At 43.5% G+C, this 17,064-nt stretch overlaps 1 protein-coding gene across 6 annotated transcripts in view; it reads right to left on the reverse strand.

Moving 5' to 3' along the window:
* The window catches only part of FNDC3B (fibronectin type III domain containing 3B), a 380,755-nt gene that overhangs the window by 21,332 nt on the left and 342,359 nt on the right, over window positions 1-17,064 (reverse strand). For all 6 annotated transcript variants that reach the window (XM_040621603.1, XM_040621598.1, XM_040621601.1 and 3 more), the window contains one exon: window positions 8,042-8,254. In XM_040621603.1, coding sequence (XP_040477537.1) covers window positions 8,042-8,254 — 213 coding nt within the window. The remainder of the gene's footprint in view (window positions 1-8,041; window positions 8,255-17,064) is intronic.

Genomic DNA, 17,064 nt, shown 5'->3' on the forward strand with positions numbered 1-17,064 from the left:
AGAGGATGGCCTGGGCCATAACGGATCCATGACGTGGAGACTTTCTGATGCTACAGAAACATGATGAAGTATGTGTAACAGGTGGCACGGTCCCCGGACTACTACGTGCTCAGTAAAGTCACTGAGTAACTTCAGTGTCAGTTCAGGCTGAGGCATATGCAGCCACAGGCACCCCTGTGGAACCATATCCTTAAAGGGCGTCCTGGAGCCGTGGGCTCATACGGCATTGCCTCTCTCTACCCCTGCCGCCCATGGCCGCGTACCTTGGGGGGCATCAGCCCTAGGACCCAGGACTCCTGGGAAGACCAAGAGAACAGGTGTGGAAACACCCAGAGAGCTGCCCCATTGGCTCCGGAGCTGAAGGTCCAGGGGGCGAAAACAATCTTTGTAGTCCACGGCCTTGAGTTTGAATTTAGGCTCAACAGCCACGTAAGCTATTTCCATCTGTGTAAAATGGGTGTGATAATAGTGCCTCCCCTCAGAGCGGGTTGTGAGAATCCAACGGGATCATGAGGCAGACTCGTGACGAAATGCCTCGCGCTTGCGGTAACACTAACACTCATTAATAACAAAACACCAAGGTTTAGGAATGGTTTCCCTTGTTTCTCAACGCTGGGGAAGCCTGAAGGACGCCCCCACAACGGCATCCCTTCCTGACCTCCCCTTCGGCTTTCCGGAGCCAGAGAGGGAGCTGTGTGCCTGAGCCCCGGCCAGCACCTGCTGCTCGAGGAAGGACGCGTGGCCCTGGAGCGCTGCCTGTTCGTGGGACCCGCGGCCCCGGAGCGCCGCCTGTTCGTGGGACCCGCGGCCCCGGAGCGCTGCCTGTTCGTGGAACCGGCGCATTTTTACGCAGGACAAGGACAAGTGGGAAGAAATGCTCTCTGGTACTGAAACTATTTACTTGGAAGGGGAAACAAACAAGGCAGAAGGCTGGGTGGGTCACTGAAAGTTTACAGTCTAAATGAATTCTCCATGGCTTCAGCGCTGTGATGTCTTGAAACACCTCTAGGGTAGCAAGCACGCGTGGGTTTCAATGTTGCCAATTTAACAGTGATTTAAAACAATGTTCCAACAGATCTGTGAAAACAAAATGACTGCTCATTCTGCGTGCCTGTCAGAATGCCTCTTTGGTTGGTAAGAAGACGACAAAAACCTTGGCCACAATGTGTACTCCGTTACCTTCACCATGAACTTGGACAAGCTGATACTCTCCAGGCTGAGCTTCCAGACACTTGGGATAATAATAACTGTCTTGTTCACCTGGCAGGAATTTTTATGAGAGCCAAGGGAGAGGACCAAGTAAATTCTATAATTTCTTATTAAATATACTCTAGGAAGGCAAAACAACAGAATCTTGACATTTTCAAGACGTTCTAGGGGAAGGCTGTATTTCAACCTCAGTATTTTAGGTTTTAACACATTGTGAAAGATGAGTTTTTTTGCAGTGAAGTGTAACTGAGGGAAGAAATTCAGACATGTTACACCTTTGAATGTTTAAACTATTTTAGAGTGAAATGATATGTAATGAATTCAATTTTAAAATCTATTTCCTTAAAAGTTTTGTTTCAAAAAAAAAAAAAAAAAACAAACCCAAGAATGCCCTGGATGGCTCATAACGTAAATGCACAGTAGAAAATGAGGGTACACTAAGGTTCTGGTGTTTACTACCTTGTTCCTACCTTATAATCCCCAGGCCCATTACAGGCTAACAGCAGCTCGTTACTATTAACTCCTCACAACGATCCACTCTGCTGACCTAAAATGGCCTCCAGTCCACTAAAAGCTGCAAATGGCACATTTCTAAAGTTGTTCCACAAAATCACAAGCCGACAGCTGTTAGTGAGCTCAGCACAGCTATCTTCCTTCACAATGACATGTCGCTGCCTTCTATTTTCTCTGAATCTCCCTGGGCCGCATGGGCTGTGTGTGTGAGAGAGGATCTCCTGCATTACTGAAGCCATGTTTGGGAGGGACGATGTTCAAAACAGGCATGGACAGCATGTGTCCTCACTCCACCGGGAACACGGAGTCCTGTCATGTCTATGCAGAGGCAGACGGAAGCAGATGGCATCGTGCAGGGACATCTGAGGCAGGGAAGGTGCGTTTCCTAGACTGGCTTTGATGTCGGCGAGAGAACCCATTTGCAGACTGAGCACCTAAGTGCCAAGGAGTTTCCTTCCTCCCCCACGTTCTCGGCTGCGTATGTGCCTACTGGCTCGTGAGTGATCCAGCTCTAATACTTTTTGGTTAGGTTTCGTTTCAGGCTCCTTTTCTAAGAAATAAAATGTTTATATATCTGCCAATGAAACTCTACAGAGAATAAAAAATTCCTTTTTTCATTTTTTTTTGTTCAAATTGTATTTCGTTATTGGTATATTAAAAAAGATTATTTTCAAAAAAACGACCTCAAGATGAAGACCCCCCTGAGAACCCTGACACCTCCCATTCTGCTTTCTTTCCAAGCACATCTCATTTTCAAGGATACTCTTCCCAGAGTCCTTCAGATTTCGGTTTTTCTACTTCTATTTTAATGGGTTTGCCTCAATCTTACCTGATTCAGGAAAAAACGCTGAGAGAAATGCTATCCACTTCCATTCTATTTATGATTAAAGAGATAAAAATTCCGTTTTCAAATAGAAAAAACAAAACAAAACCCTGTAATCTGAATTTTTTAAATTTCTGGTCCAATTAAGATCTCTAACAGTTCATTTACCATCACTCACTTTTGCCCGTACCTGACATTTCAGCCTGCAAACCGACTAAGCCAGCAGTATTCTTTATTTTGTAGGCTTAATTTTTATGCTTTCTAAGACAAACGAATGCTTTTTGCCCATCAATCAGGGACTGGAGACAGGCATCATTAGTTCCATTTTGTAGAGGGAGAAACTAAGGCAAAAAAGTGAAGGGACATGCCTCTAGCCACCTAGAAACTCAGTAACAGGTCCAGGATTACAGCAGAGATTTGACACCCCCGTGGAGAACCCAACTGCCTTCCACTGACTGAAGGTAATACAAAAGTGTCATTTATCCAACAAGGGAGATCATGTGTATCAGGACTATTCCAGAGAAACAAAGGAAACTAGTATCAACAATATGCTTTGAGAAACAGAAGCAGGGGTTGGTTCCGTAATAAGCATACATTAAGAAAGTTCATTTCTCCTGTAGGGCTCATACACCCCGGTGACTTTTATTAGTTGCCTAGTGTGTATTTTTCCAGGGTTTCTTTGTAGAGATGATTTTCTGTCCCTCTCTAACAGTAAACAGTCGTATTGTACACATTAACAAAGCCCTCCAATTTTGCCTGATGAAGGGAAAAGTGTCACGGGCTATGGGCTGAGTTAAATGGAGAGCAACTGGTAATTATCCATTCTATCAGAGCCCTCTGCCCCATCCCCCTTTTGCTGGAAATACATTGGCTTTAAAATATATTGGCTATCTGACTAAACCTGAACAACAGATTAGCCATAAATGCATTCCTGGAACTTAAGTTCCTCTCGTCTCGGAGCTGTGTACAATTATCAGGAACATGGACCCATGAGGGTCAGGACGAGAATCAGCACCAACTCAAATTCTGTTAGGGCAGCATAACATTTCATTCCAGTAACACAGACAAATGCACCTTCGAAATCATCAGTACAGCATTACGATCTTAAAATGCATGAGTTGATCTTGTTATTCTAATCCCTGTATTAGGTTAATGCAGCATTATGAAAATGTTTACTTTGGGTGTATATTCTTCTTGCGTACACAGGAACCAAAGACATTCAGATCTTCTGTGCTAGATTTGCTAAGAATAACAGACTTAATCACTCTACAGTCACACCAGTATAATTTTTGTTTTTCTGCTGAAATTAAATAAAATCTCTTGTGCTGTCTGCTTATTGTTTCCCATTCACTTATTTTCTCGGCAACGTAAGTTCCTTATAGGTAGCCACATACCTCAAAAGACTTAGCGCATTATAGTAATTCAAGAAAAAAAATGATGATTGGGTGATTATGATCTAACTGCTAGGAATAAACTTGGCCCTATAAATATAAAGCACTGCTTTGAAGCTGCTACATCAATATGTAGTCAGTGACCTTGGACTGGGAGCCTTGTGAGTCAAAAGCTTTGAATACATGGAAAACAAATGTCCTGTGCAAGAGGCAAAAAATTGTCAACGTAGCAAGTCCAGGTGACCCAGATGAATTCTAGGTTGATTTACCTGAAGGCAAGGATTTGGGCAAGATGACCTTTTGGGATCCCTATTTACATGAAATAGCCCCAAACTTAAAAAGAGCCATGGGTAGAACGAGAATAGAAAGAGGCATGTAGCTGGAGAAAAATCCAGGGCACATTTCTGTGCTTTGTAGGTTGTATCCTCAGTTTCCACCCGACCCTGAGTCTTTATCACTTGCCTTCAACCTAAGGCTCTTTTGCATGAGATTATATGATTGGGACCCTTTTAAGACTCACTCACCCTATTATTGTCTCTAAGAAGCCTTCTCTGCTCATTTAATTTAAAGCCTATAATCATAAGTTGAAATCATAATAATCATTAAAATTAAATTCAAGTCAACTTATCAAAAACAACCCATTTTTTTTCATCTGGCCAGTGGAAGGCTTTGGTAGCAATCCTATCGGCATAGAAAATATTTCACTTTTTATTCAAAAACTAAACGTAGATAAAAGCTATCAATGTCTGGCACTTTGGAGGTGCTTGATAAATAGAAGTGTCCTTTAAGAAGTTTAGAAATACATTTTTGGCCCAACATTATACTTAGAAATCTGGCTCATTTCAGATTTTTTGATTGAGAACAAATCAGCAAAGTGTAGATGCAAAACTTTAAGGGGTTTGAGACCTTAGGTGGTCACTCTTAAAGAAAGTTAGTATCTGGGGCGCCTGGGTGGCTCAGTCAGTTAAGTGTCCGCCTTCGGCTCAGGTCATGATCCCCAGGTTGTGGGATCGAGCCCTGCATCAGGCTCCCTGCCCCGTGGGGAGTCTGCTTCTCTTCCTCTCCCTCTGCCCCTCCTCCTGCTTGTATTCTCTCTCTCCTTCTCTGTCTCAAATCAATAGATAAAATATTAAAAAAAAAGTATCTTTCTTATTTGTCAAAAGCAGAGACTAAGATATGAAGAAAAAAGAGACAGTGTGCCCTAATCATTTGCAAGAGACACCCTTTGGTAAGGGACGTAGCTCACAAATGATCTACAAGGTTTCTGCACTTTCAGGTGAAAAAGGCGGGAAGGGACTCAGAGCTCACCTTCTACTGCTGTCTAGGGTAGACCGATACTTTAGCGGCCAAATCAAACCAACTCTTTAATTTTATAATTACCGAGCATGGAGTTATTAATTTTCATTGTGCTTCTGTTGCAAAACATTTTAAGACTAACATTACTTTCATAGCTGACTAGGACAGCAGGACAACTCACGCATCGGCAGCTCCCCCTTTCAATGCCCACAGTGCCCGGTGAGTAAAATAAACCAAAACCACAATTAAGTCTCCCTCTGGTTCTCACCTTGGCCACAAGCAGGACATATAATATTTTTGCCACATACGTAACAAGAACTTATTAGTGATTAACGCAGTCAATGTGTACACTAGGGAATATGTAAACTTTTCCCAGAAGTCACTACTGGAAATCACTGTGGCAATGAGTTAAATGAAAAATCTGCTCCTTGAATGAAGGCACTTCCTTTCAGTTGGACAAGCCAGGTCCAAGTCCTACAGAACCGCGAGGAGACCAGCACAGACAAAAACTATGCTAATCACAAGAATTATAACGCACCCAACTCAGCTGATTTCCCCCTAATCCTCATGAGTCAAGACTCGAAGTTAAACAAACGCTTGGATTTAAGGGGCCAATCCATACAAGTGTTCAGTTTCAAGACACTAAGGAAGGTCATCTTCAAACTCCAAATTAGGCCAAGTTTCATCCTATTAAATCACAGGAAAATTAATCCACAAATAGAACGAGCATTTATTACGCTCTCTACTCCCATCACTTTAATAACTTTGAGAGCATTGACAAATCTAATTTAAAAAAGATAAATTTGGACTCCAGGTCATAAAATTAAGAAAAATACTGTTCCTAATGGTAAGTTTTCTTAAATTGCCGTTTAAATTTAGCCAAGTCATTTATTTGATTAACGGTGCCATCTTTGGGCCTCCCCCCCTTCTTTAATAGCATGAATTGATTACTAGATTCTGCACTCTCTTCTGTCTGGCATATTTAAATGTCTCACGACAGCATACTTATTTGGATCAGCGTTCATGGCCCTTTTATTCTGAGCATCTGTATGAGGCGCCCCCAGCAGACGCCCACCCACCACAGGGCAGGCCTGCAGCGGGATGCAGCCAGCTGGTCTGGTGCAGAGCCGCTGCTCTCCCCACATTCCTGGACGTTAACAGTAGAGGTAACTGCACGAGGAGTTAGGCAGCCCCCATCTGATCCCAATTCTGCTACCAGTCTCAATGTTTCTGGACTCGACTTCCTCTAAAGCAGGGACACAATTAGAAGATACTCTCTAGCGAAGATTCTCTCAATCACCAAAGGAAGCCAAAAGCCCAGGGAAAAAACAAAGGCCCATTTACAAATGTCCCCCATTGCTAGCTTTAAATCAGGATTTGTTAGTCCATAATTCTTGTTCTTGCCAGCCCTCTGCAGTCAAGGAGTCCCCTGCCAGTAAAATAATGAACCCGTGAAAATGCACCCAAAGGTACACAGCAGAGTAAGATGAATGATCTTGTCTATGAGGGAGTGTGCATTTAATCTCTAATGAACCTACCAAAAGAAGCCTCATTTTCTCTGTGCTTTCTACACCAGCACTAGTTTCCAATAGGACAATCACTTTTTGTTCTTTTATAGTCAAATTACTGGGCTTGACAGGTCCTTCAAAGTCAAGTTCAAATGTCATCTATCTCAAAAAGCCGTTCCTGGTCTTTGCAACCAGATGCTCTCTGCCTCCTCCAGCCTCCCAGAGCGCTCTTCCCCAAGGGCGGTCAAGTTCTGAGACCATTCGGGGGTTGGTATTATGCTGCTGGAGGCAGGGGCTTGTCTTTCCTTGATCTTGGTCTCCACTGCCCGTCCACCTCAAACAGTGCCTTCCCCACAGCAGGACTCCACTGCACTGAAAGGAATCGATGTAGTTGGGCACAGGGTGGGGGGCGAGGATGGGACAGGGGTTTCTGTGCTGACTAAACCAGTTTCCTGTTCAGTTAAAGGAGGAGACTATAACGCATAACGTGGGAAGGACAGAAATGGTTTTGTGTTCGGCAGATACGCCTTGGGGAAAAGGCAGCATGTACCTGTTCCATCGGGTGTCTCGGATTTATGGCCACCACCCCCCCAACCTCCTTCACCTGATTCTCTAATTTGGGCTTTTGGTCACAGGACATTCTGTCATCATTACCTTTTACTCTGCATCAGAATTATTCCTAAATACAGTTCAGAGGCCCATCTTCTGATCGGCCATTTTCAGAGGAAATGAAGTTAGGCTAAATAAATACACGTGAAAGGCTGGATTTGATTTCTGCGGCCAAGAGTATTTCCTGGGTGTGGAGTTTTATAAACAACCTCCTGTTGGCGCTGGTTGATTTGACCTCGCATTGCCCATAGTTACAGAGTACGGTCCCCATCGGTACTTCACTACAGCTATTTCAGATCAGTAAACATGTTTGTCTTGACGGCTACTGAATATTTAAAAAGCTGACATCTCTTCCTGAGTCTTATTTCCCTTTGCACTTGGGACTAACAGAACTCTCTAACATAGCATGGACTTGGGCAGTTTTCTTTTCAGATAATTTCTCTCCATTATCTGGCTTTATGAAAGGAAAAACAACACACAGATAATCACACGTAGCAAATCAGGGTCTTCAGAATGTTAGTTTAGAAAATTCTACATGGAGGATGGAGGGTACAAAATGCAGGACCCCGATGGATAGGAAATCTTTCAACCAGGAGGATGAGTGCTTTACCAGAGGACCAACGAGCGAGTAAGGACTCACTCCGCAAGCCAAAGGCACGGACCCGTCCCGCGTGCCCGCCCCACCGTCTCACCTCTTGTTTCTGTCCTCCAGCTGCAGGGTGTACACCATGTCATCGGCCGCGTGTGTCTTGGGGTTACTGTCGCCCCACTTCAGCTTCAGGCTCTGGGGTCCCGCTGCGGCACATTCGAGCCGTGGAGGCAAGGGTGGTAATGGCCGAGTTTTGGCCCTAATGAACTGACTGAATGGTCCAGCTCCGATTTCATTGATGGCCTGAATTCTGATCCTGGGAAAAGGGAAAAAAGACAAACATTGCAGGTTTAAGCGGCAAGCAATTCCCCATTTCAAATAAACATCGTGTGGGGTATTTCTAAGGAGCATTATGGAATACAGAAAAACAAGCTGAAGCAATGCAGGACAAATAGAGAGCAGAACAGCCTGGAAAACAGATTGTATTCTCCCTTCCAAAAACAGCAAAAGTGCTTTAGCAAGATACCTCTGAGTTCTTTAATTAAAAAAAAAAAAAAGGTCCATTGTCTGAGGGAAGACATCCTGGAGATGTGCTACTGTATTTTTGCTGTAGCCGCCTGTTCGCTGCCTCAAAGTCAGTTTTGGAAGAGAGTGGGCTACAAAGAACGAACGAAATAGGAAAGCAAAGGGGTCTCCTCCAGAGTTTAAAAACCAAGGACAACTCTTCAACAGGACATTTCTCCAGCCTCACCCACAATCTCTGCAAGTCCATAACCAGACCTCGTGTGCAGACACTGCTGGTAATGGGGTGTCATTCAGATGAGCAAAAACCTTAACCGATGTTTGCGATGTGAAGTGTTACGGATAATAAAGTTGTATTAACACCGCCCCCATAGTCTATGTATTTAAAATCAGGGTTATAACTTATAAATAAAATAATATCCTGTTCTTACTTTTTTGCTTGTTCCTCGATTTCCTGACTGGTTGACTGCAGCAGCCCTCCAAGGTCTTCATACAACACGAGGACGGCTCTGCCCCACCCTCACTCTCAGCACTGCTCCCCGCGGTGACTACAGGCCCTGGAAGCTTGTTTCCTCCTGGCCCTCAGCAGCCTGCACACCCGGTTCAGGCTTTCCTCCTCTGCTTCTCAGACCAAAACTCTCATGCCACGGCCCCACCACCCCTCCACCCTGTTCTTCCCCTCTTCTCCTCTACGGTATGGACAATTTTCTCAGTAACCTGACATTTTTTTTTTTTTTAAGAGTTTATTTATTTATTTGACAGAGAGACAGCCAGCGAGAGAGGGAACACAAGCAAGGGGAGTGGGAGAGGAAGAAGCAGGCTCCCAGCAGAGGAGCCTGATGTGGGGCTCGATCCCAGAACGCCGGGATCATGCCCTGAGCCGAAAGCAGACACGTAATGACTGAGCCACCCAGGCGCCCCTCAGTAACCTGACATTTCCACACATACTCCCGGGTCTGCCTCTCCCCCAGGCCTCCAGTGAAACCCACCACCCAGGCCCCAAAACACATGACAATAAAAAACAGAGTCAGAGATAAATTCTTAGGAAACAGATCAACTTAAAATATTCTTATAATTTAGTTTTATGTACTTCTCAGTTACAGCAATTACTGGGTACCCTTAACTAGAAAATACTGTTTAGGTGCTACAGTACCCAAATTCATCTTATGACTGCAAATTAGCATTAATTCTTCAAAGGTATAGATAGCATAGTTCTTCAAGTCAGTCTAATAATGTGCCCGTGGACTGCGGAGAAGGAAGCAAAGCTGCGGTACTTACAGGTGAGAGGAAGCAAGCACAGCCCGCCTGTTTCCCCCACTGATGTGGCCATTACACCGGGACAAAAGAAATGCAGCAGCCATTTAAAAGCTCCGAACGGTAAATGGTAGCTGGAGGATCTGGGGAAGAATGTAAACTACCACCTAACCAGCAGTGAATTCACCACTGTTTCGGCTCCGTGACGCCCCAGACTGGATTCAATGCAGCCTGAAATCTAGGAGCAGACATCTGCATGGACCGAGGGCTCTAACGGAAGGAAGCCTGGCTCGGGGAAAGGGCTCTCTGGATGTTCAGAGGGCAAGAGGAAAATCCCCCATTCTTTTTCTATTCTGCATTCTCTCACTCCCCAGCCCTTACACAATTCCTTCAGATCAACAGCCTAAAGAAGAAACAATAAACGATCCTATCCCGTGGTAGAGAAAAAGCACCTGATGGAATCCAATTTCTATTCATAATGCAAAAATTCTCAGAAAACTTGGGACAGAAGGAAACTTTCTCAACCTGAAAAGGGCATCTACAGAAACACCTGCAGGTAACATTATACTCAACAGTGAACGCCTAAATAATTTCTAAGATCGGGAACAACGCAAGGATATCTACTCTCAACACTCCAACTCAGCTTTATGTCCTAGAAGTCTCAGCCAGTGGTGGGAAAAATGGCATAGAGATAAGAAAGAAACCAAAACTACAAGACACCGCCGAAAGTCTTAAAGAAGACCTAAGCAGAGAGAGACATTCTGCGTTCATGAATTGAAAGACTGCAAAGAAAAAAAATGTCAATTCTCCCCACACTGATCTACGGAGAGAGTGCAATTCTAATAAAATTCCAGCAGGATTCTTCTTAGTAGATCCAGAGAAGTTGATTCTCAAAGTTATGTGGGAAGGCCAAAGAGCTAAAATTGCCAAACACAAAGTTGAAAAGTAAGAATAAAGTTGAAAGAATCACACTTTCTGATTTAGGACTTACTATAAAGCTACAGTAATCAAGACAGTGTGGTACTGGTAAGAGACAGACACACAGATCAATATAAGAGAATACAGACACCAGAAATAGAACCACATAAATATGAATGATTGATTTTTGACAAATGTGCAAAAGTCATTCAATGGAGAAAGAGTAGTCTTTTTAACAAATGGTGCTGGAACAACTGGGTTTAAAGAGGAAACAAAACTCAATCTAAATCTTGTATCTTATTCCAAACTTAACTCAGGGTGGATCATGGATCTAAACACAAACTGTAAAAAAGAAAACTTTTAAGAAGAAAACAGAAGAAAAGAAACAGTATTTGTTACCTAGAATTAGGTGAAGAATTTTTACTCATGATGTGAAAAGCATGATCAAGAAGGAAAGAAGGAAGGAAGGAAGGAAGGAAGGAAGGAAGGAAGGAAGGAAGGAAAGTTGGGACTTGAATCAAAATTAAAACCATCTGCACTGTTAGGAGAATGAAGGCAAGCTACAGAATGGGAGGAAATATGTACAAATTATATATCTGACAAAAGGACTGTATTCAGAATGTATAAAAACCTCCAAAAGTCAACAGTAAGAAAACAACCAACCCCATTAAAAATGGGCCAAAGACTGGCAAATAAGCACACGCACAGTTAATATCACAGGCTATTCGGACGACGAGACTTAGAGCTACGATGAGATACCATTACATCCCTATTGAGATGATTAAAAACCCTCAATACCATGCTGGCAAGGATGAGAAGCAACTGCAACCCTCACATACTGCCGGTGAGAGAGCACAAGGGTGCAGTCACATCGGAGAAGACAGTTGTCCTACATAATTTCTTATAAAGCTTAATACACACGCATATGAGCCAGCAATTCCACTTCTTGGTCTTTAGAGAAATTACAATTTATGTTCATACAAAACCTGCACACGAATGATTACAGCAGCTCTGTTCGTATCACCCCAAACCGAACAAATATCTGTCTTATAGTTTGGGACGCAGCAAATACTTATCTCTGATAAAGTACAGCAAAAATTCCACTAAAAAGAGCCGTTCTTTTCCCAGATTCTATTAAACGTGGGGCTCTCTCTGGTCTCTTGTAGATATAACCTTGAAAGACTAAAATGAATTCTGCCTCACCTCTCGACAGAAACCTCACAGCTTTATGGTGGTAATAGAGGAGCTTTTTTTCTGTGATTGCACAGGAAGAAATTTTTCTGCAACTGGAGAGGAAAAATCTTTTTAAAAAGATGCTCATCGTGGTGGTTGGAATTACCTTTTCTCTCTTCTTAGGAAAGGAGAATTAAGCCAGACATTAAGTTTTAGCCTTTCTTCAGCGGTGTGACAAATTTCCTCACTTACAAGGTTTGTATTAACGTCTTTCTACCGTCCAGACTGCCATTCCCTCCCTTCATTGTAGGTACAGGTATTCCTAGAGCCCAGAGTCCAAGACGCTTTCTTCTCTTTGCTTGCTCATCGTCCCGAGCCAGCTGCCCTTACAATGTGGTCCAAGTGACCCCACCGCGTTGCTCTGTGCAGCCCAGGCAGCCCTGGGCCACTCAAATAAACAACAGGAAGCAAGGTAATGGGTTGCTTAAGATTGTTATTCGGCTCAAGAAAAAAAATGAGAGATCTGACTCATTTAGAAGAATTAAACACGAGTTTACAAAATACAAGGATCAAGATACAAAAATAAATTATTAAATAGATTTAATATTTGACTTCTTTGTAAATGCACTTATTTCCCCAAAGCTTCTATACTATTTTGACAGGTTTTGTGTTCCTTACATTGAAGCTCTATGGCTCTCTGACCTCTTACTGGTATGTATTCGGTAGGCACATAATCTTGGCCTTAATGACACACCACCAGCACCACAAGAACACCGTGGTGCATTTTAACCCTCTTTAGCAGTGAAGCTTCTTTGAAAATCCTGCTCACCTTGGTGTGACCTTGGGTAACCGTTTCCTTATTTCCAAAATGGGTATACTAGTATCTTTGCTGCATTTACAAACCAATTTGATTACTTAATTAAGATAAGGCATATAGGAAGCATTTCCCATTTGTAGATATTTCTATTTCACCAAATGACCAGAAAAGGATTCACGATGGGCAAAAGCACTTTGGTGAACTTTAAAGTGCTAATTTCTGGAGTTGCCATTCTTAGGACTTCTTTTGAGACTGTCATTCCTTTCCCAAGGAAAGAACTTGGGTCAAGCATCCATGAGGAGGGCACGGTGCTGGGCACGCACACGTGTGGCCTCATTTGGGTTGATTACCACCAACTCACTTTATGACTTGAGTCATTTGTTAATACCATCTATGTTTTTCCTTCCTCCAAATTATGGCCAAGGAACCAGAAAACACCTAAAGGGATTCCCGTCTCTGTAAAGCATCCTCAGAAGGGGAGGGAGAGGCAGAGAGCTGGGAGACCACCGCCGCGAGCCATGCTGAGAACGGGCTCTGCTCACAGGACTGTGCTTGCAGCAGAGGCCAGTCTTTCCTCTTTCAGAGAGGAGAAAACTGCAGTTAAACTCCAAGAGGTTAAATAGCTCAACTTCAATGACACAGTTATTCCTGGTGTTGAAGCCTAAATTCGATATGTACAACAGTATCCCTAATTTCTAGGCTGAACCCATGAGGTAGGAATTACTCTATTTTACAAACGAAGAGACTGAGGCCTGGCTGGGTTCAGCCATGTCCACTGAGCCACACAACAGAGGTCAGATCTGGTGTGAACTCTGTCTTTTTTAGGCTCACAGTCTTTCGTCCATTCCAGCACACCATAGTCTCCGAGCATAACTGAGTCAAAGACAGTTTCTGATCTAATCAAGGGGTAATTTTAATTCAGACCACACTTTCAGTTCAACAACTGCCTTTTGCCAGTAAAGCGGGCATCTAGAACAGTAAAAAATAAAAATAAAATTGTTTTTACATTATTTAAACACCTTTTGGCCTCGAAGTCAACTACTTAAATTTTAAAATACCTCAATTTATCTACATTTTTACACAACACATTTTGTTTCAGTAAAAATGCACGGTTCTCTTCTGTGTGGCTGACGCACTGAACTAACATTCCTTAGTTCTAATGACAAAGTAAAACTCAAAACTGAAATACAACTGAGGAACTGATGAAATGAGGCCATGCGTGGGGCACCTAGCTGGCTCTCTCAGTCTGTAGAGCGTGCAACTCTTGACCTCAGGGTTGTAAGTTTGAGCCCCCCATTGGGTGTAGAGATTACTTTAAAAGTAAAATCTTAAGAAAAAAAAAAAGAAAGAAAGAAATGAGGCCATGTCTTCTTGCATTTTGGTAAAAATATTACATACTCTGAGTCCAGGAAGCTGAGAAAGCTGAACAAGGGCTATGATAGTTGCTGTTTATTTGGGAGCGAAAAATGCAGTGTGAAAATAATTTCCTAATTCCAGTGAGAGCTCATTCTGGACTAATGAGCAAAACAAACACTGACCTGAGGAACAGTTCCAAGAATTCACCTCAGAAAAAACTGACTTTCAAGTTTTATTAGATTAATTAACGTCTACCCCAAACCCAAACTTGAGAATTTTCTCTTTAGTTGAAGTAATATGTTAATCTTGAAATTCAGATAGAATCTCCAGGTTTCTTCTTCTTTTTTAATGCATTGCATCAGTTTCTGAAATCTTAAGCTCTGCAAATTAAGTATAAGGGAGATGGAATTTTGCCTTCCAATTAAGGGAAGTGATCTGTAACTCTTGAGAAACTATGCTGGCCAGGCTGATGTGAAAAACGTCAAGTGCCCAGCAGTCTGCCGTACCCATCAGTACACCGATCATTCTGAGCAAAGACATTCAATTAAGAAGCACATTCTTCATAGCTTTTGATTGAAAGATCCCCTAATAAAATATCTACTACTACCAGTTGTGGATGCTAAATACATTCAGAAGATCGTAGCCTTCCAGGGGCGCCTGGGGGGCTCAGGCAGTTATGCGTTGGACTCCTGGTTTCAGCTCAAGTCGTGATCTCAGGGTGGTGAGATCGAGCCCCCTGTGGGGCTCTGTGCACAGCGTGGAGTCTGCTTGAGTTTCTCTCTCCCTCTCCCTCTCTCTGCCCCTCCTCCCCATGCTCTTTCTAAAATAAATAAATCTTTAAAATAAAATAGTAATAAAAAAAGAATCATAGCCTTCCACAACACCTTTCATACACACACACACACACACACACACACGCACTCAAATTTCTGATACTCCACATGTGAAAAGAAGAATGACTTTCAAAACGAAACTTCCTCAACTGGGGAAAGTGACTTCACAATCCTCCTTAGCCATCCCAGTACTCAGGGCGTCTCCAGTGCGGGGCTGGGGGCAGTGAGGATAGCTGGGAGGAGAGGCCTAGGAGCAAAAGATGGACTTTTTATACCCCACCTCTCCCCACAACCTGCCGTCTAATCATTGAGGACAAAAATATGAAAGAAGGGAATAATCGTCAGATAACTTCTGAAGGAATATAAAATAGTAGCTAAATTCAGGAAACCTCTGGGGGACATGACGCCGTTGGAGTAAAGGGATTCAGTGCCTGTGCTACCTTCTGTCTCCAGGCACTCAGACTTGCCTTCCACAGGAAGCCAAACCTTCAACATCTTCCACTGCTTAAGAAATGATGCCAGGTTCCCACAGACCTACAATCTGGTCACAACCCACTTTGCAGCTCATTTCTTCCCTACCAAACATTAGCAACAAATCATTTACTGAGTGCTGACCTACTGTGTGTCAGGTCCTGTATGAGGTGCCTGGGGATCCTATCTAAAACACACCCTACTAGGTAACTAAAGGTATTATCTCCATTTTACAGATCAGAAAACTGAGGCACAGAGAGAGCGTAAATAACTTGCCAGAGGTCACAGAGACAGTAAGTGAGGGACCCAGGACTGAAGTCAAGCTGTTTGACTTAGAATTTGTCTCCTAGTACAGCCCACCTCATCTTGTTACAATGAAACGATCGATGACTCCCTTTTTGACAGGCTAACGTAGTGTTTGACATACAGTAAGGACTCAACAGATGTTATTTTCATCTCTGTTTTACCTAGCAAAAGATCATAGAAGAGTGTAATGAACAAAACTACCTTAAGTTTTAGTCGTTTGGTAGCTTGGTATGAGTCAGACACATAATGAGGTTGCCAAAAGAAGTAATCTTAGGCAATCTTCCTAACTGCTCAATATGGAGAACATGGAAGGTGACAGTCTGGCTCTGTCTGAGCCAGCCAACCAGACCATTCCTGGAGGTGTGGGCACTACTCATTAAAGAATCCGTCAAGAAACAGAACTCGCCCAATGAAGAGGCTGGAGGAGCTAACTGAAAGCCCATGCTAGTGAAGACGGATCTGAACGGAGTGGCGATAGTTAAGTAGAGGACAGCTGACACTATACGACGGTGATGTCTAAGACCCCCTGGGTCCTAGGAAACCACAGGCTACAGGAATGGGGCTCAGACTTCGGTAGGCTGCACAAGCTGTCCGGGAGATTCTCATATACACAAACATCCAAGAATCACTGCTTTGGGGCAGGAGTTCTTTTTTTTTTTTTTTTTTTAAAGATTATTTATTTATTTATTTATTTGACAGAGATAGAGACAGCCAGCGAGAGAGGGAACACAAGCAGGGGGAGTGGGAGAGGAAGAAGCAGGCTCATAGCGGAGGAGCCTGATGTGGGGTTCGATCCCATAATGCTGGGATCACGCCCTGAGCCGAAGGCAGACGCTTAACCGCTGTGCCACCCAGGCGCCCCTGGGGCAGGAGTTCTTAAACCAACACGCATTGGAATCTCCCGCAGGGCTAGTTAAAGCAGAGGGCCGGCCTTACTCCTAGATTTTGGACTGAGCAGGTCTAGAGGACGGCCTGATAATTTGCACTTTAGCCGGCTTCTAAGTGATGCTGCTGCTGTTGGTCTAGGACCCACACTGCGATGACCACTGCTCTAGAGGAAGGCCCAGACCAACTGAGCGGATGCGGATGTACAGAGTTTCGACAAAACATAACGGAAACGCTATAAAACTAGTTCTTCACAAATGGAATGGGCTGCCTGGGGAGTTGACGTTGGAACCACCGCTCGGTCACTGGAGATCGTCGAGCAAGGGCACTGGGAAGGGGTGATACCAGGTGACATTCTCTCTCTCCGCTCGCAGAGCCTACGACACCATGTGTCAAAAGAAAGCTATGTCTCTGTTTCTCTGTTTCCAATAACATTTTCTTCTCCTCAAGCCAAAACACAAACTCAATTCCAAACTCAGTTCTAAGCTTAAAAGTAATGCCCTTAAAAACAGCATTGTAATTCCAACCAAATTCCCCACAGGGTGTCAGTAAGCCTGGGGGGGGCAGTTTGTAAGCACCAACAGAAAAGCA

Source organism: Ursus maritimus, unplaced genomic scaffold (assembly GCF_017311325.1).
Source record: "Ursus maritimus isolate PB19 unplaced genomic scaffold, ASM1731132v1 scaffold_4, whole genome shotgun sequence".
In the NCBI taxonomy this organism is placed as follows: Eukaryota; Metazoa; Chordata; class Mammalia; order Carnivora; family Ursidae; genus Ursus; species Ursus maritimus.